Here is a 24,387-nt window from a genome sequence, read left to right on the forward strand (position 1 = left end):
GCGGCGGCGGCGGCGGAGCGAACGAGGCTATGCAGCTTCCCTTTTTTCCCCCCACTTCGCTTCTCCAGATATACGGCGCGCGAGAGCAGACATTTTCAAACGTGGCGAGCCGCGCTTCCGCCTTCGCCTTTCTCCATTCCCCAGGTAAGAAAGGCGAGAAAGGGAGGCAGCGGGTGGATCCAGGTGATGCCTGCCGGGGGCTCTGGCATGGAACGAGTATTATCATTATTATTAATAATTATTATCTCTTTTATTCATTAAACATGAATGAACATTTAAATATATGTCCCAAATACCATTGACTAGCACTGATGGTTGATACAGGTTGCTGCCAGCATCCTAGGTATCAACCATGTATCTTCTTAAATATGATATTCCTAGATTATTATTATTATTATTATTATTATTATTATTATTATTATTATTATTATTATTATTATTATTATTATTATTATTATACAATTGTATCACAGCGGCCAGTTGTTTCGCCGGATTTGGCATTGGTTACTAGTCGGGCCCCACCCAGGGGCCTAGGACGTCGTAACGTATTTTCGTAATATGCGTGCAGATCCAAGCAGTGCGGCTTTTTGCATTTGACTGATGGTGATTTTGTCAATTTTTAACTGTTTTAAATGTAATTCCAGTGCTTTTGGAATAGCACCCAGTGTGCCAATTACCACTGCTGGTTTGTGCCATAGTCATTGAATTTCGATTTTTAAGTCCTGGTATTTTGCGTTTTTTTCATGTTCCTTCTCGTCGACCCTGCTATCTCCTGGTATTGCGATGTCTATGATTGTGACCTTATTTTTCTCAACCAGTGTGATGTCTGGTGTATTATGCGCCAGTATTTTGTCCGTTTGTATACGGAAATCCCACAAGATCTTGACCATCTGATTTTCGGTGACTTTTTCAGGCTGATGTTCCCACCAGTTTGTTGCTGTTTTAATATTATAATTTTTTGCGCAAATTCCAATGGATCATTTGTGCTACTGAATTGTGCCGCAATTTATAATCAGTCTGCGTGATTTTTTTACAGCAGCTGAGTATGTGATCAACAGTTTCATCAGCTTCTTTGCAAAGTTTGCAAAAATTATTATTGTTGATGTGGCAGCAACCTGTATCAAGGATTAGCACGTCAATGGTATTTGTGATGCGTTTTTGAATGTTCAGTTGACTGAGTTTCATGTTTAATGAATATAGTAAATCATAATGATGATGATGGATGGTTGGTGGCACAATCAACCAGAGGTTTATACCAGATTTGGCTTTTTTGTCCACTTATGGAGTCCTTTCCCAAGGATCTTGGATAGGTGCATGCTTTTATTAAATAATATTAAAGATATTGTTGGAAGATGTCAGCTGTGCCAAGTCAAGCTGCTTTTGCCATTGACCGACGGGGATTTTGTCAATGCCAGATTAGTCCTCAACTTAAAAAGGTAAAGGTTCCCCTCGCGCACATGTGCTAGTCGTTACCGACTCTAGGGGGCGGTGCTCATCTCCGTTTCAAAGCCCAAGAGCCAGCGCTGTCCGAAGACGTCTCCGTGGTCCTGTGGCCGGCATGACTCAACGCCGAAGGCGCATGGAACGCTGTTCCCTTCCCACCAAAGGTGGTTTCTATTTTTCTACTTGCATTTTTTAGGTACTTTCAAACGGCTCGGTTGGCAGAAACTGGGAGAAGGAACGGGAGCTCACTCCGTTACGCGGCACTAGGGATTGGAACCACTGAACCGCCAATCTTTCCGATCGACAAGCTCAGCATCTTAGCCAGAGGCACAACAGTTCATTTTGTGACCATTCCCAGTCACCACAGCACTGACGTAGCACCATTTTTCACCCTTTTCATCCATCGTAGCATCCCCATGACCCCAGGATCAAAATTCAGGGTCTTGGCAACTGGTTCATACTTACGACCGCTGCTGTGTCCCGAGGTCCCTTTCGCAACCTTCTGTCCAGCAAAGCCAATGGGGAAGCCAAATTCACAACCGGTGTAACTTAACTTAATAATTGCAGTGATTCACTTAACTTCTGGCAAAAAATCTATGGTTCCCAAAACTAAGAAATTGGGCTTCTAAAATTGTGTTCCGCTCAAAAATTGCTTCTATTAAGAGGAGAGTTCTTTAGGAAGAAAAACACAAGTATATTCCCAATAATATACTTGTTTCTGCCCTGGAATCACTTGAATTCTTAATCCAGCAGAATAACTAAAATGGCCAAATTTGGATGATCTGTGCACCAGATCCTGGAGGCTGGAAAAACAGATGATGATTTGAAAAATCAAGGTGGAAGATGGCTAGTTATCGTGGTCATCGAAAGTTGTGAAAGGACTTACTGACCCAAAATCTCACGTCCACTGAGTTATGAAGTCATAGTAATGTTTAGCAAGCACCAGTTAATTGCTCCATATTATATCTCACGCCAGGCAATAACGTGGTTTGTTTCATGGTGGTTATGCAGAGCAGCCATCATAGTTTATAAATGTCTTGTTTGCTTGCCGGAAGTTTGCGAATGTTTCCTAGAGCAGTTCAACTTTTAAGATGGGTTGTTGTAATATAGTTCAATTCCCAGAATTCCCTGGGCAGAATGATGGGGAATTATGGGAATTGGAACTCTACCCATCTTAAAAGTTCCTGGGGTGAACAAACCCTAAATTGTAAGATATTGTTGCTGTCCCAGCCCCCAAGTATTACTATATTCTAAGCTTTTCTTTACATAGGATAGAGGTGAAATGTTATATTTTTAATTGCCCATCTTCCACATAGAGGGACTCCAAATAAGCATTAAAAAAACAACAGGAAGACACAGAATATTGGATTAGAAGAGTCATACGGAAAAGGACATTAAATGCATATTCCCTCAAACCCTTCCAAAATTTATGAGACTTCTATATAAGGCCTTTCAATAAATGCTCCGTTAGTGAAAGCCATCAAGAACAGACACAAACTGTCCAGTCTTTGCTGCCGTCCAAGCTTGGACGGTTTTCTTGCAGACGTTTCATTACCAAGCTTGGTAACACCATCAGGGCGTCAGGGAGATGAGTTAGCGGGCTGTTTATACCAGTGGTGAAATTCAATTTTTTTAAACTACCGGTTCTGTGGGCGTGCCAGGGGAAGGGTATTGCAAAATCCCCATTCCCACCCCACTCTGGGACCAGCCAGAGGCGGTATTGCTGGTTCTCTGAATTACTCAACATTTCCGCTACCGGTTCTCCAGAACCTGCTGAATTTCACCCCTGGTTTATACTCTCTCCTATGCACCCATGTTACCTGCTAAAACATCAGCAAAGAAACAACCAAACTCGAGAGCAAGGGCCCAATGAATAAGGCTATATAGTCCTTGCTTAGCGACCGTTCCGTTACAGCGTGGATGAAATAATGAACTTTGCAAGCCGTTCCATGCACTGACAACTCTACGGCAAAGGGAAAGCTGAAATCCGACATTAAGAGCTGCTGGCAACCGCTTCGCTTAAAGACCCAAGTTGCAGGTTCCGATGGTGGTCACTACACGCGAGAACTGCTTGTATTCACTTCCCCCCTCCCCGTGGGAAGATGGGTTACGGAAAAGCACCGGATGCGAATCCCGCCCTCAAAGTAGGCGGTCCCCCTCTGGTTATCAACGAAACAGGAGACTTCTTGAGAGTACCCACATTCAGATTTATTGAAGAGGAAGGTTTTTCTGCTAAAATCAAAAAATTAACTTCCAGAATGGTTTTGGTTTTTGGAGACTGTGTTTCACTGGGGAGGAAGAGGAGGAGGAGGAGGAGGAGGAAGAGGGCCCAATGCTCCAAATGACGACACTGAAAAAGTTTAGCGGTGCAACAGAAAAAGCTAAGAGTCAAGCGAATGGCTAATTTATTCTAAAAATGGAAGTTTTTTGTTTGTTTCCAACCTACAGATGCCAGAATTGTTAAGAAAGGAAAAAAAGTTACAGATTTGTAAACAACCACACAAAAGTTACATGTTCAATGGCAACCCCGCCCTCCCCGTGTTTTTAATTATTATTTTTTTATTATTTTTACTGGCCGCTTCAACGTTTCACCATTCGTAAAAACATCTTTTTTTTTTTTCCTTTTTTTCTTTTTTTACTGCCTTCGGGTTTCGCTTGAGCTTTGTGTCTACAGCAACTAAGACATACAATCATGAAAAAACACTAACAGATTTATTTATTTATTTTTAAACAGGCTGAATTTTTTTTAAAGGGTTTTTTTTTGTTTTTGGAACCGTTTTGACTTTTTTTTTTCCTTTTTTTAAAAGTTTTTTTTTTATATAAAAATGTGCCAAAAAAAGAAAAGACATCTACTAAAGTTGCTAAGAACTCTTGCTTTTTTTTTTCTCTCTCTCTCTCTCTCTCGGTCTGTTGGTCTAAGGGTGCAGCAGTTTTCATTCATTCCCCAGTCCAGAAAGCCAGAAATCCCTTATATTAAAGGTCCCATCTGAAAAAAGACCCTTATTAAAAACAAAAAACAAAAAAAACACCCCTTTCTATTTCCTAGAAAGTACAGAAGCTCACTGGGGCCTGGCGCCTGTTTCTCCCCCTTCCCCTTATCCTATGATCCAATAGGTGTAACCAAGGAACGCCTTACGGTGATCTCAGCAGCTGGCACTCTGCACATGGGCAAGGAATGCCCACAGCCAACATTTTCAGAGCCCCTCCACCATTTCGAACTCACACAAGCGGTCAGCTACTGAAGTTACTCACAAGCACGGATATTCTTCCCTGTCTCACCCACAGCATATGTTCTTCTCCGGAAGAGTAAATTTTTTCCCCCCTCGGTGGCCTTAAGTATTGAAAATACCAGTTAACTTTAGATATACAAACAGTTGTTCACACAACCACACACACATGCATGGAGATAGAGTTTTGCCTTTCCTTCCCCTCGTCCGTATCACCTTCCTTTTAAAAAAAAAATATTTTTTTTTTTTAAATTTCCCAGGTGCCTCCCGAAGTTGGCAGGATTCTGAATCTGGCTGAAATGCAGAAAGAAGCATTTTTTATTTTTACATTTTTTTTTTTAAATGGGGATGGAAATAAAAAGCTGCTTGCGAAGACTGGGAAGAGATTTCGGGAGAATCTATTCTTTAAAAAAAAAATTTAATAACATAAAACAACCAACATTTTAAAAAAGGAAAAAGAGACCCCCACGCCCCCAAACCCACCCACCACCGAATTTAAAAAGTTTGAATTTCAAACAGTGAATCACAAGGAACTAATCTTTTAATCCCTGTGGATGGGAATCAGACATAATTAGCCAAGCTGGAGACAAGCAGCACCAAGAAGCAAAAGGGGGTATTTACACAATGGGAAAGGGGGGCATTGGGAGGGCATCCAGTGACAGAAAGACTCCAAAACCCTTTGCTCTGCGAGAGAAGCCAAGAAAGACAAAGTTAATTCATTAATTTGGGGGGGGGAGATAGGGAAAGAGGAGACGACAGACAAGGAGAAGATGGAGGAAGAGAGGGAGGCAAGGAAGGAGGAAGGAAGGTGATAGGGAGGGAGGGGTAAAGGAGAGAGGGAGAGATTGAGGGTGGGAGGAAGGAAGGTGAGAGGGAAAACAGAAGGGAAGGAGTAAAGGGGATGGAGGCAAGGAAGGAAGGAGAGATGGAGGGAGGGTGGGAAGGGAAGACAAAACAAGGGAACGAAAGGAGAAAAGGGGAGGGAGGGCGGGAAGGAAGGAAGAAAAATAAAGAAAAAGGAAGGAAGGAAGGACTAAGCGGACACCAACATTCATTTTCCAAGCCAGAAGCAGACACATCTGTCCAACCCCCTCAATGCAGACCTTCTGCCCTCTCCCCACTTTATGTACACAGGCCAATCTGTTTATCAAAACCCCAACCACTAGGGGATGATGGGCTTCCCCTCTCCCACCCACAGCCCTGCACTTGACAGTATTTTTTTTAAAAAAAAACAAAACAAAAACAACAGCGACCCTTTCGATGCTCCACATTTAAAGCTACACTCGGGAAGTTGAATTCGATCTGCTAGCACAGATTCCCCCACCCCCACCCCTATATACACGTCAGGTGCTAACACAACCAGGAGATCCGGCAGAAACCCTGAGAGATTTTTAAGTTCCTTTCATTCCGTTATCAAAAACAAAAAAAAGCTAAAATTGGAGAAGAAAAGAGCAGGAAAGGAAAGGACGTAGATTCTGTACAGAGATGATCCAAAAGGGGCCTGCTAAGTCTCGTAGGAGGGGAGAGGAAAAAAAGGGAGCTACGGGCTTCAAACGGGGGATAAACTGGCTGGTTTGCTGGGACGGCGGGAGGGATCGGTCAGCCTTGCTTGAAAATTTCGGGAGGAGGAAAACGGCGAGGAAAAGCTTTTAAGCCTCCAGCCTGCGGTACTCAACATCTAACAGGCCACCCGGCGATTCACTGTCTGAAAACGCGGGCTGATATTTGGACAGAGCGAGGAGGAGAAGGGCCAAGTTTTCACTTGGGGGGTGTGCGGTACCAAACGCCGAAAGTTTTCTGATGCCCATCTTGGAAAAAATTGAATTACGTGTCGACACCCCACCTCCTCCCCTCCCCAGGTTTTAACTCGAAAACCATCTACTTTCCCCACACACTCGTCTTCCCTGCATTGTCCCCCTGCCCCTCCTGTTTTGGTGTCCACCCCACCCCACCCCGCCCCCAGGACAAGCTGCCAGCCTAGCCGCTTTACCATGTCTTATTTTCCTATCTGATCGTAGACGGCTTTTTTTTTAAGTGCTGTTCTTTTCTTTTTTAATTCCCAGGCGAACAAACGGGGATTACAAATGTCTAAACTAGGGTTCGAAATGTGGTTTGTTTTTTTTTCTTGGTTTTTTTTTCTCTTTTTTATAGAATAAGACAATATTTTTTTTTTCCAACAAACTTTAAAAAAAAAATTTACAATTTCCGTTTCGGTTTTCAAACCTCTCCCCCTTTGCCCACCCTCTCTTCTCTCTCTCTCTCTCTCTCAAACCCAGCCACCGCTTTCCTCCTCCTCCTCCTCCCTCCCCCTCCCCTCCCCCCCCTCCCGATTCCATTGCTTGCTTCTGGAGAAGTGGCAGTCGTTGTTCCCCCCTCTCCTTCTCTCCCTCTGTTGAGCCTGGCTGCTTGGCTTGAAGGGTGGAGGCGGCCGAGGGCTTTCACCGGTACCCCTGGTAGCCGTAGTAATTCCTGTAGTATCGGTCTCTGTCTTGGTAGTAGTTCTGCCACTGAAAAAAAGACCAGAGTGTGAGTTAAGAGACCAACTCAAAAAGTAGCCAGGGAAAGCAAGGAGAGATAATCTCCAACATAACATTATTTGACCAAACAATGATTAAGGGGGTCCTAGACTTAGGTAAAGGTAAACATATGTGCTAGTTGTTCCCGACTCCAGGGGGCGCTGCTCATCTCTGTTTCAAAGCCAAAGAGCCAGCGCTGTCCAAAGACATCTCCGTGGTCATGTGGCTGGCATGACTCAATGCCGAAGGCGCACGGAACGCTGTTCCCTTCCCACCAAAGGTGGCTCCTATTTTTCTACTCGCATTTTTTACCTGCTTTTGAACTGCTAGGTTGGCAGAAGCTGGGACAAGTTAACAGGATCTCACTCCATTACATGGAGCTCAGGATTCTAACTGCCAACCTTTCTGATTGACAAACTCAGCGACTGAGCCCTAGTCCTAGACCTATGGAGGCCCAAATTTCTGTTGCTAAGTGAAACATTTGTTAAAATGAGTTTGCCCCATTTTTACGAACTTTCTTGCCACGGTTGTTTAATAGAATCACCAAAGTTGTTCAAATTAGTCAAACTGCTGTTCGGTGAAATCTGGCTGCCCTATTGATTCTTGCTGGTCAGAAGGTCTCAAAATGGGATCACTTGACGCTGCGACCGTCGTAGATGTGAGTCAATTGAGCTTGACTCGCATCTATGGGACCCCATGGTCCTGTGATCAATTGAGTTTTGATCGTGGGACCATGGGGTCGTAAAATGAGGCAAAGCTCACTTAACTGTCTCACTTAGCAGTGGAAATTTTGGGCTCAACTGTGGTCATAAGTCAGCACTGCCTGTAGTCAAATCCTTGTTGGAAGGGTAGCGGCAACTTAAGGACTGACACACGCACAAAACATTATGGTCATACGTCGAGGACTACTTGTAACTCTGCCCTGGAAGTATTTTTTTTTCTTTTTTACAACCTCTTACCTCTCGGTTGTAGTCCCTGTAGTAGTCCCGGTATCTGTTGTAGTCGTAATCGCGCCCGTAGAAGCGGTTGTAATCCCTGCCTCTGTAGTTGTCGTAGAAGTTGCGATAACCCTGTGGGGTTAAAAGATGTCGGTTAGAAGCATCGATGCCCGAGCGCCACTGGGTCAGAAGCCTCAATCGTAGACCATGGCTTGCTCAAACGTCACTGCCCTGAGTTTCTCAGCACCTTCCTTAGACCACGAAAGGTACCAAGGCTTCTGTTTCCAAACTCCTTTGGCTTTTGCATCCTCTAGAATAGGGGTCCCTAATACCCCCCACCCACCTACCCGTCCATGGACACGCCAGAAACTGGAATGCCCAAACAAGCGAAACCCCATCCGTGGGATGCAGGCGGCACCGGAAAACACTGCCTCTCTGGCCCATGGAAAATCCTTTCTCTATGGAACTGATCCCTGGAGTCTGAAAGGTTGGAGGCCGCTGCCCTAGAACTAATTTGGGGGGGGGGGGGGGAATTAATGGTCTCATAATTCTTTTAAAGCTATGGTGGTTCAATGGTTAGAATGCAGAATGCAACTGCCAGGAGTTCGATCCTGACCGGTTGACTCAGCCTTCTGAGGTTGGTAAAATGTGGACCTGGATTATTGGGGGCAAGAGGCTGACTCTATAAACCGATCAAAGAGGGATATAAATCACTGTGAAGCGGTATATAAGTCTAAGGGCTATTGCTGTCTTCTCCCTTCCTTCCTGTTGGAATACAGCATTTCAGACTAATGCTGCTCACTGCCAGCAGTTCGATCCTGACTAGCTCAAGGCCTATTGCTATTTATTGCCGATTCGGCTGGCAAGGGCCGCTGTTGAACTCCCAAAGAAGACTTCTACATTCGCATGTTTAAAAAACTTCCAAGAAGGTTAAAAGCAAGCAAGACACACACACACACACAGCCGGACGATCTTCATAAGTAACAGAATATATATATTTTTAAATTATTTTTTAAAGAAACAGTGCTGACGCTTTTGAAAAACACCTTTATCAATGCGTGGGAAAGAAAGACAGTCAGATTTGTCATTATCGGTGACATGGGAAGCATAAAAATAAATAAATTATAATAAGCAACCATAGCATTAAACACCATGGGTGCAACTGCAAAACCACCTGAACACTCACCGGCATTGACAAATTCAACACCCGTCAATTGCAAACAATTGACTGGAACAAGCTTATATCCTGCGACGAGACCTTTAAAACCATCAAACGTCCACATCTGCCTGACCCCCGTCCTTGCGTATAGGACTCGAGAGGTGGCTAGAAAGGCCAGATCCAGTCTGAACATCTGGCTGACTTGTGCGACGACCCACAAAAATAAAAGACGCACTTACGCCTCGGTTTCCAGGTTGCCCCCAGTACTGCTGTTGACCATAGGCTCGATTGTTGTAACCCCGGCGCTGACCTCCTCCAACTGGGAAAAGCAGGAGAGAAAGCGAGAGTTAGACCACAGTTTCGGCTCGGTGAAATCCATCCGGATTTCTGATGAAGTCCGAGATCCTAGCTGAATGGGATTTGCTGCAAATGTCCCCCCCTTCTAGCACTGATGATGTTACCTAGTTAGGTAATGAAATGTCTGAAGCTCAGAGAGCATCAAAGACCCCATATGATCCTCCTCCTCCTCTCACCACACACCCCTCTCCCTTTTAGCACTGATGAGGTTACTTGGTTGGGTAATGAAACGTCTGCAAGAAAGCCACCAAGATCTGAGGGCACTAAGCAACCCCACAACTGGATCCCATCATGTGAGCCCCTCCAAATTCCCTTTTGCTCTTCTTGCAAGCCAGCAGAAATGTCAGAGAAAGAAGGGGGGGGGAAATCAATTTATAAGTGCCAAGAAGCAAGCACAGAGCCAGGAGAACCATAATACACGGCTCTGAAAAGCGGAATGGGTCAACTCGCCACGGGACAATACAACAAACACCAAAACTAAATTAATTTCAAGAAATAATAACTGGACAAGACAATTAAAGCAGCGTTGAGTTGCCCTGCAGTAACTTGGCCTTCCCTAGACCAGTGTTTCTCAACCTTGGCCACTTGAAGATGTCCGGACTTCAACTCCCAGAATTCCCCAGCCAGCGAATGCTGGCTGGGGAATTCTGGGAGTTGAAGTCCGGACATCTTCAAGTGGCCAAGGTTGAGAAACACTGCCCTAGACCTTCTTGAAAGGTGCCCAGGATTCTTCTGAAGATCTGAACAAGCTCCGAGCCGCTCATCCAACCGGGGAGAAACCCTCCCCGCAGCCTGTCTTGCCCCGCCTCACCGTATCCCTGGCCGCGGTTGCGATTCTGGCGGTTGCGTTTGTTCCGGTTGTTCCGACGGTTCGTCCGTTTCTCGGAGGGTGGGAGGAGCTTCCGGGCCTCTTCCTTGTACTTAGTGACCAGAGGCTGGGCTTCTTCTTTCGCCAACTCTTGAAAGAGGACTTCGTCGATGTAGTCACATTTGTCCGGAAGGGAGAAGTTGGCTGGGATGGAGGGACGCAGAAGACCAAAGAGATGAGAAGGTTCTGCCAGCCTTAATCCCCCCCGCAAAAAAAATGAATGTCCCACCCAGCACCAAAGTCTGGGCTTTTGAACGGGCCGTACCTTTCATTTCCAGCATCACCGATTCCGGCACATTCTCTCCTTCGGCTTTTTCCCTCTGCTGCAGCCTGTCCACCCAATCTTCCTCGTTGGGCACTAGCACCACCACTTTGCGAAGGAAGCCTTTGAAAGGCAACAGTTTCCTCCGCTGGCCAGAATTGTAGACGTTGCACTAGGGAGGGGGGGGAAAGAGGGCTTCAGAAAGGCCGAGGTGGCCTCCCCAGGGAAAGCAGCCGTGTCACAATGGACCGCACACAATGAAGCACCTCCAGAGATGCCATGGCACAGCTCCCACAGGGGGGGCATGGGGGGTTAGAATGCAGCACTGTAGGCCCAGCCAGGAGTTTGATCAAGGTTGACTCAGCCTTCCCGTCCTTCCAATGTGAGTAAAATGAGGACCCAGATTGTTGGGGGCAAGAGGCTGACTCTGTAAACCGCTTAGGAGGCGCAGCGTTTGCTTAAAACTGGCTCGAAAGACGTAAAACCGGGTCAGTCACATCCTTGAGCCATTTTACGACCCCAATAGCAATAGCAGCTATATACCGCTTCATGGGGCTTTCAGCCCTCTCTAAGCGGTTTACAGAGTCAGCATATCGCCCCCACAGTCTGGGTCCTCATTTTACCCACCTCGGAAGGATGGAAGGCTGAGTCAAGCTTGAGCCGGTGAGATTAGAACCGCTGAACTGCAGCTAACAGTCAGCTGAAGTGGCCTGCAGTACTGCACCCTAACCACTGCGCCACCTCGGCTCTTGTAAGAGACAGGCTCCTATAAGGCCATAACTTGAGGACTACCTAGACAATAATCATTTGGCTTTTGAAGCTGCCTGCGTCTCTCTAGCAAAAGAACACCAACAATTTAAAAAAAAAAAAACAAGTGTGAAGTCAAAATTTATCCACTTGTGAGTTCACACAGGGGGCTAGATCATAGGATGGCAGGCGTGGCTTAGCTTAGCATTTATTTGAGCCATGCCAAATGTGGGTCTGTTCAAGAAACCAAGATTAAACAAAGAAGTGTTTGGTATTTGTTATGTGTAAACCGAGCTGCAGGGGTCAAAAAAAATTGCACTGTCACTTTTGCTGGTTCAGAATCTCTTGTGGAGGCGAGAAACAAAAATAAGATTACCTGATCAAGAATAAAATTTCTCTTTGTCCGGGGTGCGATCTGGACCAGTTTGCTCACGCAACGGGCAGCTTGCTGGAGCAGCGAATCGCGAGCTTCGATAGGCAGCGGCTCTTCAACCACGGGGCCTTTTGTCTGGCAAGGAAGGAAATTGGGGAGGGGGGGAGAGCAGAAAGATTAAAAGGAGGGAGAAACCCCCCACATTTGAGAAAAGGTCAGGGGGAGGGGTCAAATCAGGAGCAGTTCCTGCTCAAAATTTTGGATGTTACATATCACCAGATTGGATTGGGTTTATTTGATGAAGTCAGAAGGATGAGAGGCCTATGGGACTTCTCCTGTCAGTCCCAAAGAATGACATGCAGAGTTAACCGTAATTTCCTTAATTGCTCTTCATCCTCGACTTACAACAGTTTATTTAGTGACCGATCAAAGTTACGGCACTGAAAAAAGTGACTTTTTTTCCCCGAACCCCTGCAGCATCCTCATGGTCACATAGATCAAAATCCAGATGCTCGGCAACTGGTTCATATTTATGACGGATGCAGTGTTAACGGGGGGGAGGGGGGTGTCATGTGATCCCCTTTTGCGACCTTCGGACACATAAAAGTCAACAGGGAAGCCAGATTCGCTTAACAACCGCGTTGCTAACTCAACTGCAGGGATGCCCTTAACAACTGCAGCAAGAAAGGTTGTAAAACGGGGCAAAAGTGGCAGTTAACAACTGTCTCGCTTAACAGTGGAAATCTGGAGCTCAATTGTGGTCCGAAGTCTTTGGCAGCTGCTAGTTAGGGGCACCCGTCTTTTTTTTTCTTTCTTTCTTTCTTTTATTTTAACCTTCATTTGGTACAGGATGTTGTCGGTTCCCAAGACGTTGAAACGCTTGTCCTGATTCTCCTGGGTGTGCTTCTGGGCCCAAAACGTTTTCCCACATCCTGGTAGCCCAACCATCAGTAAAACCTGGTTCAGGAAGACGAGAGAGAGAGAGAGAGTAAGCAACGCCGTCCATCCGAGGCCTCTGCAGGAGGAGGAGCTGCCAAAACGCTATTAAGATTACGGGGATACCTTCAAATACCTCTCCGAAGGAAAAAAAAAGATAAAAGGGAAACTAAGGTAACGGTAGCCAGAAATATTTGCAGCCTTTTAACCAATCCATTAGCAGAGAGATGCACTCAAGGAGAGCTTCGCGCTGCCGAAAAAGCTGCTGGCCCTGAATTAAGAATAGCAGCGGTTTGCCTATTGTGAGGTATCCCGAGGACTGGTAGCATGCCTGGCTTTTAAAAGAGGTCTGCAGTGATTCCGATCATGTGGCTGTCAGTGGCTGCTAGTCACAAATGACTTTTTCCCTCAAGGCCTTTAGAAGCAGAGGGCGGAAGCCTCAATTGTTTTGGGGTGCTTTTGTGGTCTTCTCGGGGGGCACTGATGAGTGGCCACTGTGGGAATCAAAGCTCTAACAAACCAGGGTAGCATTTCTGTTCTTTGTTTAGAGAATTAGAGATCTTAGAATTGTGCAGTCCTTGGTGTTCTGAAGTAACAGAGTTGGAAGGGAGCTTGGAGGTCATCCAGTCCAACCCCCTGCTCACGCAGGAGACCTGTACTTGGGATTTGAACTGCCATCCTTGTTGTTGCTTGCAAAAGTTTCATGAGCCAACTAGGTAACCCCATCGTCCCGACAAAGCAAGCCATCTGTATATAAAGAGAGACTAAACCCCATTCCCTCCTAGCACGGATGATGTTACCTAGCTAGGTCATGAAATGTCTGCAAGAAAACCACCAGGCACAGAGAGCACCAAGGATTCTACGGTTCAAAATCTGAGCTACAAATATTCTCTTCTATTGGTACAGTCTGAAATTTCCAAATGTATTTCTAGTTTGTCTCCTTTGAATGGCACAGAGAACAAACCCCACTGCCTGCCTTCTAGCATTGATGATGTCACCTAGTTGGGTCATGAAATGTCTGCAAGCAAACCACCAAGCTCAGAAAGCACTACAGACCCCACAATTCAACCCTGAGCTACAAATATCGGTACTCCGAAGGGAAAAAAGAAAGCAAAGAGTTTCTGGAGCTTGAGGTTCAAGACACAGCTTCTCCCTTTTGGGAAACTCCCCATTCCTTGCCATTGATTGAACAGAGGACACAGAGCAATGCTCACGCCAACGTGAAGGAGGGAGGATGCCCAGGGGCAGGGATCTTCACAATTTGGCAACTTTTTAAGACTTGAGGACTTCAAATCCCAGAATTCCTCAGCCGGGCTGAGGTGTTTTTTTTAATTCCGGGAGTTGAAGTCTGCCAGTTTTAAAGTTGCCAAGTTCGGAGACCCCCCCCCCTGCCCAAGGAGAAAAAAATTAATTTCTATCTGACTAAAAAATGGGAAATGCACGGCCCGTATTGCCTTCCTGACCTATAACTTCATCAGGCAACTTCCCTAAAGCAGGTTCTTACCGACCGATAAGATATGCAAACAGATGTTAGGGATCGAATTTAAACGACAACCTTTTCGCAGCCGCAATGCGAACACAGCTGCCAGCTGATCCCGCCCAAGACTGAAGCCATCTAACAGGCTGTTTATAGGAAGGGGTGGGGAGGAAAGGGAGCGAAACAAAGAAACTTAGGCTACCTCACATTTTGCAGGAGCTTTTGGGGGTGCCGGGGTGCGCACACGCTCCTCAACAGGGACAGCGTGAATGAACGCAAAGCCCTCAGGAACCGGGAAAAAGGGCTCGTCCTTCTGGCCGAAGTTGAGCTCCACGGCGCAATTCTTGCACAGGATGTGGGGCAGGAGGGCCTTGTCCCCCAGCAATTCTTTGTTGATCTGGAAGGCCACGCCCAGGTCCTCTCCGTTCTTGGAGAAGGACAGCTCCACCTCTTCGCTTTCGAAGTTCTGCAAGGCAGGAGACAGAAGGTGTGAAAGTTTGGGGGGGGGAGGTATCGGTCCTGCGGGGGTTTGGGACGGGGATGGGGGCGGCGGCAAATCGAGCAGGAACCAGCAGTGCTTTGCTGAGCGGCCAGCAAACCAGACGGACAGATGGGGCCGTTCTAAGGAGATTAGAGCAAAGGCTGAAGATGGCACTTAAAATCAGGCGGGTTTCTTGAATGAGACCGGATCAAGGAACAGAGCAAAGTTCGCTTGTGCAGCCCCTGGTTCGTGCCCCAAATGGGGGGTTTCTCCAGAGACACCCCCCACACACAAAATCAAGTCTTCTTGCACGGCACTTACAGCAAAGCAACTGATCACGTCCTGCTCCCCAAAGGTCTGGCCAAATTCTTCAAACTGCCCATTTTCAGCCTTCAGCCCTCGTCCATCGTAGCCGTAAGAAAACTCATCCTCACCTAGGAGACAGCATATGCTTACTCAGGAGGGTGCTGTGGATACCCCCCCCCCAAAAAAATTCCTGGTTCCCCCTCACTACTAACCCAGGAAGGATCAGCTGAGCTGTCCTGGAAGGTTACTTAGAAGGGCGACTTACCTAGCTGGGAACGAGAGAGATCGACAGACCATCCGACCCGAAGCAGGTGAGTCTCTGTGCAGCCTTCCTTGAGTGGCAGGTTTTGTATCACCTAAGACAGGTGAAGGGAAAAGGCCAAAACAACACCAGGTGGGAAATGGGCCTAGAGAAGATGTGAATCTCCCTTCCTGGCCAATTTCCCTTACGAGTTCCCTTCTTCTACAAGACTTAGATTTTGATTTTTAAAAAAGTGCCCTGTGAACAGCAGTTTAAGCAACTTGGCTTCCTGGTCAATTTATTTGTAACGCAGATAATCCTCGGCTTACCAACATTTTTACCAACCGTTCAAAGTTACAGTGGCACCCGAGAAAAGTGACTTACAACCGGTCCTCGCACTTATGTGTGAAGATTGCCATTTGCAAATCTTCTCAGCTGGTGTCTTGACAAGCAAAGTCAATAGCTTAACGACATGACTCACTTAACAATGCAGTGATTTGCTTAGTAACGGCCAAAAGGGTTGGAAAATCAACTCACTTAACAACTGCCAGCAATGAAAATTCTGGTTGTGGTCGTAAGTGGAGGACTACCCATTCCAAATGCTGCTGCTTTATGCCCATTATCCAAATCTTTCAAGCAACTGTAAATCTGTTTTTTTCCTACCAATTTTCAGCCTTTTCCCTAAGGATGACGCATCATCATCATTTAACGACCCCATAATTTTTTGCTGGGTGGAGTCGGGATCAACTGAATGGAGCAGAGTGTTTTAATGGCCGGATGCCTTTCCTGTCGCCAATGCGGAGTTTTATGCAGCAGATCTATTCTCATCGTGCCCAGAGAGAGAGAAATATCTGACTCTACTTAGGATCGAATTCATAGCCTCCGGATTGTGAGGCAAGAGCTCCACCTGTAAGCACCACCCCTAGTGAAGAAACATCCTGCCACGTAAATTAAATGGGAGTGTACCCCCAATTGGCCCAACTTGCGGCCGAAAACTGTAAAGCGCAGACTGCCAGCCTCCTCACCTTCGCCTCGAAGCAGACTTTGCCCCCTTTCACCCCGTGTGTGCTTCTCGCCCCAGACCAGAGATTGGGGAATTTCTCCGAAAACAGGGGCTGCCCTCCATAGCGGTCCTTGGTGGCTTTGAAGTGGAGATCGCATGTATCTGGGTGAGAAAACGGAAGCGGGACACGATGAAAACCAGAGTTCGGCTAACTCCGTGACAAGCAAAAATAAAGAGTTGAGGCCTGCAATTGTTTTACTACATCGTTTTTGTTTTTTTCCTGTGGAATCAGAAGCGGGAGATTAAATATAAAAAAAAAAAACCATTTTGTTCAGCAAGAACAAATTCCGCTGATTTCACAGAATTATACTTCGATGAGGGAATAAAGCTGCAGGCTCGCCTTATGCGTCGGATGATTGAAGCGAGGATTGGTTTTGACTTCTGCTTCAAGGGGGCCACTAAAATAAAACCGCAGAATCTTTCAGGTTTCAATTACCCAGTTTCCCTGAAAATAAGACCTCCCAGGGATAATAAACCCAATCGGGGCTTTTGAGTGCATGCGTTAAAATAAGCCCTCCCCTGAAAATATTGCAAAACAGCAGCAGCCATGAGGTAACCGTACTCCTTCACCTCAAAAATAAGAACGACCTCCCAGAAAATAAGGCCAAGGGCTTATTTCAAGGGTCAAAAGAAAATAAGGTCCTGTCTTATAATATAGCTAGAATAATATAGGTGCAAAACTGGAAGAACAATAACATGCCAACAGAGGAAAATTGTGATAAGGAAAGTTTTAGAGTGTGCAGAGATGGACAGACTCACCAAAGAAATAAAAGGAAGAAACAGAATATTATATGGTATATATGGAGTGGTACAAATGATTTGAGGATAGGTGTAAAGCTTAAGGAAAGACTAAATGAAGAAGATGAGGGAATTAGAAATTAGCAATGTATATGTAGAGATGAAACATTGTGGGAATGTTGTACAAAAGGAAATTGTAAAAAAAAAATTCTTTTTAAAAAACTGTTTAATAAAAATATTTTTTTTAAAAAGAAAAGAAGATACTGTCTTATTTTCGGGGAAACAAGGTATCTTCTTCAGGCCACCGGTGCAGCCTTGATCAGCATGGAGAGTCCACCTGGGGGTCTGGAGGTATGCATATTTCCTCTTGCATGGTTATCTTTGCCCCTAGAGAGACACGCGCGGAGAATCGATACCTACATGTGTCCAGAATCACGAGGGTCTCGTCATCCTCTGTCTTGGCCTCCTCTTCTGGGGGCGGTGGAGACTTAGATCTGTATTGAAAAGCACAACCGAGAAAACCATCTTTAAAATTCACCGTCATCCAAAAAAACAACAAGGTGTGTAAAAAGAAAGCAACCTTCTGCTATCCCCCCCCTCCAAGGTTATGGTTTCTGTTCTTTGGAATACAGGTAGTCCTCGACCTATGACCCACAATGGATTCCAAAATTTCTGTTGCTAGGTGAGGCGCTTGTTAAAGTGAATGCTGCCCCGTTTCACGGCCTTTCTTTGGTTGTTAAGTGAATCCCTGCAGGTGTTAAAAGTGAGTAACACGGTTGTTAAGTGAATCTGGCTTCCTCATTGACTTTGCTGGTCAAAAAGAGTGTTTTACACGACCCCGGGATGGAGCAACCGTCATGAGCGTGAGTCAGCCTGTCAATGTGGTCTGAATTTTGATCACCTGACAATGGGGAAGCTGCAGTGGTGGTGAAGTGTGAAAAATGGTCATTAAGTCACTTTTTTTCCAGCGCTGTTGTAACTTTGGTCACTAAATGAATCGTAAGTCAAGGACCACCTGTACCCCACAGGACAAAATAAGAAAACTGCCCACCAAGGAGCTTCCACAAACTAAAGTCAGCTTCAACCCGGGTCTGCTTGGTCCCACATTCCAACATCCCAATCACTATGATATAGTGTATTCTGTCATCATCTTTTAACGACCCCAAAATCCCTTGCAGGGTGGAGTCTGGGTAACTGAATGGAGCTGAGTGTTTACTGGCCGGATGCCTTCCTGTCGCCAATGCAGAGTTTTATTCAGCAGATCTATTCTCATTGTGCCGAGAGAGAGAGAAATATCTTCCTCTACTTAGGATTGAACTCACAGCCTCCTGATTGTGAGGCGAGAGCTCCACCTTTAGGCCACTGCACCACTCCACAATACAATGTATTCTGTGTTCCACAGAAAGGTGAGAACCAGCCACTCACTCACTCACTCACTCACTCACCCTCTGGTACAACAATCGCTATCAATGGCTGCAAACCTTTGATGATGTTTTTTTGTTCTGCTTCTAAGCCACTAAAACCTGCCCGCCAAATTCTCTGTTGCGCTTCTGTTTTGCTCCTCTGGCATCGCGGATTAAATTCCCAGCCCAAACCATCCGTAGCTCACCGGCTGTTATAAGCTTCCTCTCGAAACTCAAAATAAGCACGACCGTGCTCTTCCTTCTCATCGCGCTGTCTTTTGAGGCCGTGGCGTTCACCGTCCGGCCCAGCCTGTTTTGCCTTCTCATCCTCATTTCCTGGGAAGAGGCAGATTTTGTTGGAAGAAGAAGAAAAAAAAAACCATAGAGAAAACACGTAAGTCCTTTTGACCATTTCAAATATAGAATATAACCCTTACCTGGTGATTAAGACTCTTGAGTAGCACAAATCCCTTGTGCCCAATAAATAAATAATTACGAACAAGCCTCGCATCACGTCTGTCTACTTTGGGTGCCTATCACTCAATGCAATTGCAGGAAAATCAAAATGGCATGTTTCATTTTCCACTTCGGAGTTCTGCCTTTCTATAATTCTCTCAGAGGGAAGGCCTTTTAACATCTGCATGATTGATAATGTATGTACATTATCCCTTATTCATACTTTCTGGAAAAGCCTCCACATTTTAAAGACTAATGTGGATGCTTATATATTACAAAAGCTTTCTGAATGCAGAAAATCAATCTTGTGTAGATTAAAATCCCCCAAAGACTTTATCCCATATGTACAATCTAAACTTCAACAGGCCTGGGCAGTTAGCTATGCAATTCATTATGTCATTAGTATGCTTCCTGCAGATAACTGTGAAATTTTATTTCAAGTTCTGTAATTAGCCAAGTCCTCACTGGGTCTGGGGACCAACGATTTTACGAACTAAAGGAGAGCAGCTTAAGAAAAATATACAGCTAGAAAAAACTGATTAAACATTATATTTGGGACTTGCTATTTATTAAATCTCAACAGAGCACAAGAAGCACTTTCAGTTGCTTGCAAAAGACCCTAGCCAATGCTTCAGATGTGTAGTGAAAACTGTATATATCGCCTCACTACATTGTTAGAGCGTGATAATTAAAATATGCACTGCATTCCAAGACCAAATCTTACTGCCTGATTTAAACGTTTATACTGCTCACATGACCATCACCCTCAAAGCAAAAAGGAATAATAATACAGAGAGGGCTGTTGGGAATGTAAAGAAAATGTTCTAGCCTATAAGGTTAAAACCCCAAGACATATTTTAAGTATTTTCTTGCAACTAGCAAGGAAGGATAGAGCAACTGTTCAGGCAATCGAGACTTCTTATCTACTAAGCACATAAATTGAAATTGTAACAATTCTTCTTTAATTATAATGATTCATACAGTATCATCAGGATTATTCAAGGATACTCAACCTTATTCCAAACAAATTGTAGAGCACATTCTATCCTTAAATTTCTTTAGTTTTATTAATACCTATGACGTTTATGAATGATTTCTGTAGATATTTGTTTACATTGAGTTTTTGTTTTAACTTTATTGTACTCCATCCAGAGTCTGCCAACAAGGAGGAATATTATAGATTTTACTCACACCTCAAATTCAGATAGTTTTAACCCACCCCATGACCTTCTTTAAGGTGTGATATTATACAATTATGCCCTTTTAACTTAATTGAGAAAGAAAGGTAAAATGTGTTTCAAATCAAGACCATCCAAGGCAACTGATGCTACCCAGGAATTCTGGAATTTATCTAGAGATTCTGGGATTCCCTAATAATGGGAGAGGGGCACTAACCAGGTTGAATGGGGGTCACACTTTGTGACAAACCAATATCGAAACTGTGCTTCACAACGTATTTTACACAAATCTATTCCATGCATATCCTATCAAAGCAATTTCCTGCAAAATAAAAAATAGGAGCAGTCCTAAGGAATCCTATCTTTAGCCCCCCCCAAAAAAATAAAGTTATGCTGTATAGATTATTCTGCTACAACTGCTTTTAAAGGATGCAAAACAAACAAACAAACAAACACCGCAACAGCATTAGTACATTTGTAGAGGAAGACTTCCATAGACGAAATGTCCCTGATTTCAAACATTGTTTCTATTTACAAAAAAACAATAGTTGGCAAAAATCAACTACTATTTTTCTAGTCACCAACTAGAGCCTTCAATTTCAGTTGAATCACCATAACCCAGATGATCTTTCGGCAAGCTAGAGGACAGGGTCATTTTGGGTCACGATTTTGCTGGTTATGCCCTTGAAAGTGTGTGGATGCTGCAACATGGGTCCCAAGTGCCAGGATCCATTTTTCGGGGCCGTCATAACTTCAAATGGTCACTAAAACAAACCGTTGTGCCTAGAGAACTATGTCTAGTCTTTTAAGTATGCCCAATAGCCTTTGGCTGCTTCTAACCAATACGTCCCTCTTTCGCACCCCAACCCACCTCACTGAGTAATTGTGGTGGGGAAAAAACAATTTGTCTTATCTATGTTTGCTGCCTCGAGTTATTTTATAAAGTGATTAAAGGCAGGATAAAAAAATCAAGAAAGGAGGAAAGCAAATTGATGCCCAATTCTCTGCCTGCTCACTGCGGGAAGCCAAATAGCAAATAAATAAATATACAAGCAGACAGGTAAATAAATAAAACTGTAGCCCAATTCTTTGCTAACTCACTGCCAGAAGCCAAAAATCAAACGAACAAACTAACCAACCAACCAACCAACTGACAGATAAATAAATAAAAATGAGAGCCAATTCTTAACCTGCTTAGTACCAAAAAGCACCCTCTAGGGATTATTACCAAGGACCTCCAAAAGCCCACCAGCCATGCCATTACCATATTTCCAACAAAACAAGCCTCCTCATTGAAGAAAAAGAGGGGAGGGGGAAGGGGGATTTGCCCTCCCACATCCCGTTCTCCAAATGCCACACAATACGACCATTTGGATGTTTGCAAGGTGGCCAGGACACACAGATGCTGCCCACCTCCCACTGATCTCACAAGGAGCCCATCCATAACCAGGGACTCCTCCAAGCCTCTGCAGCAGCCAGAAGGGAGAAGAGAGAGAGAGAACGAGGCACCAACAGGTTGTTATTATTATACAATCCATAAAGACCAAAAAAAGCGAGGGCAGCTGATACCCAGCTTGCTGAGGATGGGTCCTTGGGAAGAAAAAAGAGAAGCGGAGTGGGCTGGGGAGAATGAATAAAGGGGCACCTGGTGGGGAGGGATTGTCGGTCTATCTCATTAAAATACTTAATTCTCGTAATTCTGTGTCTAATGGTGTATACCAACCCAGAATGTGGCTGTGATATTACTAATGTATGCCTTTTATTTTCTTTATTCCCCCATTTTATTTGAGGTATTGTTATTATCGATAGCATTATCCTTGTTATTAGGGTTCATCGTACAGTCAAGCCAGATGTTCAGACTGGATTGGGCATTTTTCCCCCGCCTCTCCTTCCCAAGGACCCAAAAGGCAGATGTGGATGTCTGAAGGGGTTATGAATATCCTCACAGGATGTCAGCTTTATTTATCTATTCTAATTTATTTAATTACAATCCAACACACACTCCGCCCACTGTTCAGCCTGGATTCATCATCATATTTTTATTTTTATATTTTTATTATTATTATTATTTAATCTTCAATTTGATTCAAAACCCGGGACTGTTAAAAAACTTCACAGTTCAAGTCCTAACCCAAAAGTTTTAAGATATCTGATTATTATTATCTTTTATTCATTATTTATTATTATCATCATCATCATCGTTGTTGTTGATTTAATCTTTGATTCATAGTCTTAGGGTAACTTATTATTATCTCATTTATTTATTTACTTATTATTATATTATCATCACCATTGATTTAATCTTCAATTCGATTCAGTCCAGGAGAGGTAAAAACATAACTATTCCAGTGCTAACCAAGGACCTAAGAGCTGTTAAAAGTAACATGCCTAACTATATAGGCAGTTCCAATTAAGGTGGGTTTATTGTTATTATTATTTTTTGCAAAGTCAAAATATTCAGGTCTAAGAGGTTCAAAATTTCCACATATCCTCACCCTCACCCCCTCCCCTTCTTTGATGCCTTGCAATTACCCTGGGAGCTTCTGCCCCTGGGGCCAATCCCTTGTGTGCCTCTTGGCCCCAATAAAAGCAGTCAATTCAATTCAATTCCTCCCCCATCCCCCAATAAGGATGGGGGGAGGGGTTAAAGAAAGAAAAAGGAATAAAGAAAGAAGACAAAATAGAAGGGAATCAAAAAGAAAATGGAAAGGAAAGAAAGAAGGTAAGAAGGAAAGAAAAATGGAAGAGAATGAAAAAGGAAAATGGAAAGGGAGGGAGAAGGAAGGAAAGAAAGAAGGAAAGAAAAAAAGAAGGTAGGAAGGCAAAATGGAAGGCAATCAGAAAGGAAAATGGAAAGGGAGAAGGAAGGAAGGAAATAAAGAAAAGAAAAAAGAGGGAGACTCAGCCACCATCACCACCACCACCGCCATCCTTACCTTCCTGGTCGCCGCCCTGCTCGGCCTCTCCTCCCGCCGAACCACCCGCCGCCGCCGCCGCCGGCTCCCCCGAGGCCTCCTCGCTGGCTTCCGCGGCCGGCTGGGCGCCGTTGACCCCTCCGGGCTGCGCGGGGCCTTCCGCGGGCTCGGTTTGGGCCTGCTCGCCGCCGGACGCCGCCGCCGCCGCCGCCTTGGCCGCGGACGCCGCCGCCGCCTCAGGCTGCTGCGGGGGCTGTTCCTCCTCGTCGGCTAGCAGCGCCTCCTCGTCTTCCTCCTCCTCCTCCTCGTCTTCCTCCTCTTCTTCCTCTTCCTCCTCTTCCTCCTCGTCGTCGTCGTCCCCCTCAACCCCCAAGCGGGCCCTGGTCAGGCTCTGCCCGCCGCCTCCCGCCGCCCCGGGCTCGGCGCCCGCTTCTTCAGGCCCGGCGGCCAGCATCTCGGCGTCGAGAGCCTCCTGGAGCCGCTGGACCAGGTCGAGTTTGAGGCCTCGCGAATCCAGGCCCCGCCGCCCGAGCTCGGCCCGCAGCTCCGTCACCTTCAGCCGCTTCACGTCCATGGCGCGCGCGCTCCGCGGATGAGGGAAGGGGGGGCGGGGCGCGCTCCCCGACGCCAACGCGCCTGCGCGGGCAGCACCGCCGCCGCGCGCCAGGCAGGAGGACCGCGCCGCCCGGCGGCTACACCCTTTGCGCAGCGAGGAGAGAGAGGGCGGGGGGGGAGAAAATACCACGTCTGCGCCTGCGCGAGCTCTTTCCCCCCTCCCGCCTCTTTTTTTCTTTTCTTTTCTCTGGCGCGCGCGAAGCTGCGGGAGGCTAATGCGCAAGCGCGGAAGGGCGGGGGAGGTGGTTGAGGCGAGCGAGCGAATGGGAGTGAGAGGAAAGGCCCGGGCGAGGAAAGAAAAAGGGTCGCCCGCGCAGGCGCGCGCCTCTATGGCCTGATACGCGCATGCGCGGGAAACCCCGCTTTTTCTTTTTTTGAAAAAAAGAATTTCCCCCTTTTCTGTCACGTTTCGACTTTTAAACGGAGGAGGCCGATTTCTTTTTTTTCCCCTCTCTCCCCTCCCTGTTTGCTAATATAATAAATAAGAATATCGTCTCTTTGAAAAAGGCAACCGTCGCGGGAAATGTCTTTCCTCTCGTGGTGTTGTTTTTTGAAAGGCTTGGCTCGCTTTTTTTTTTTTTTTTAAAGCTCTGGCGCATGCGCGCTGGGGACCCCGGGGCGCGCGCGGGCCCTGCGTCGTGTCTATTTGAGCGGGCGTCAGGCAACTGGAGGGAAAGAACCAGGCCGA

At 45.7% G+C, this 24,387-nt stretch overlaps 1 protein-coding gene across 1 annotated transcript; it reads right to left on the reverse strand.

Moving 5' to 3' along the window:
* Positions 1-3,831: 3,831 nt before the first annotated feature.
* On the reverse strand, positions 3,832-23,679 carry HNRNPUL2 (heterogeneous nuclear ribonucleoprotein U like 2). Its single transcript, XM_087705185.1, has 14 exons — positions 23,106-23,679; positions 18,742-18,871; positions 17,553-17,626; positions 16,357-16,496; positions 15,356-15,446; positions 15,106-15,218; positions 14,506-14,769; positions 12,725-12,847; positions 11,894-12,025; positions 10,774-10,942; positions 10,452-10,652; positions 9,523-9,602; positions 8,146-8,256; positions 3,832-7,177 (listed from the first exon to the last, which is right to left on the reverse strand). The coding sequence occupies exons 1-14, from the start codon at positions 23,656-23,658 to the stop codon at positions 7,109-7,111; spliced, it is 2,250 nt and encodes a 749-aa protein (XP_087561311.1). The 5' UTR covers positions 23,659-23,679; the 3' UTR covers positions 3,832-7,108.
* Between the last annotated feature and the right edge of the window lie 708 nt (positions 23,680-24,387).

Source organism: Thamnophis sirtalis, unplaced genomic scaffold, assembly GCF_051295495.1.
Source record: "Thamnophis sirtalis isolate CommonGarterSnake01/CBP01778 unplaced genomic scaffold, rThaSir2_p1.2 scaffold_2, whole genome shotgun sequence".
NCBI lineage: Eukaryota > Metazoa > Chordata > Lepidosauria > Squamata > Natricidae > Thamnophis > Thamnophis sirtalis.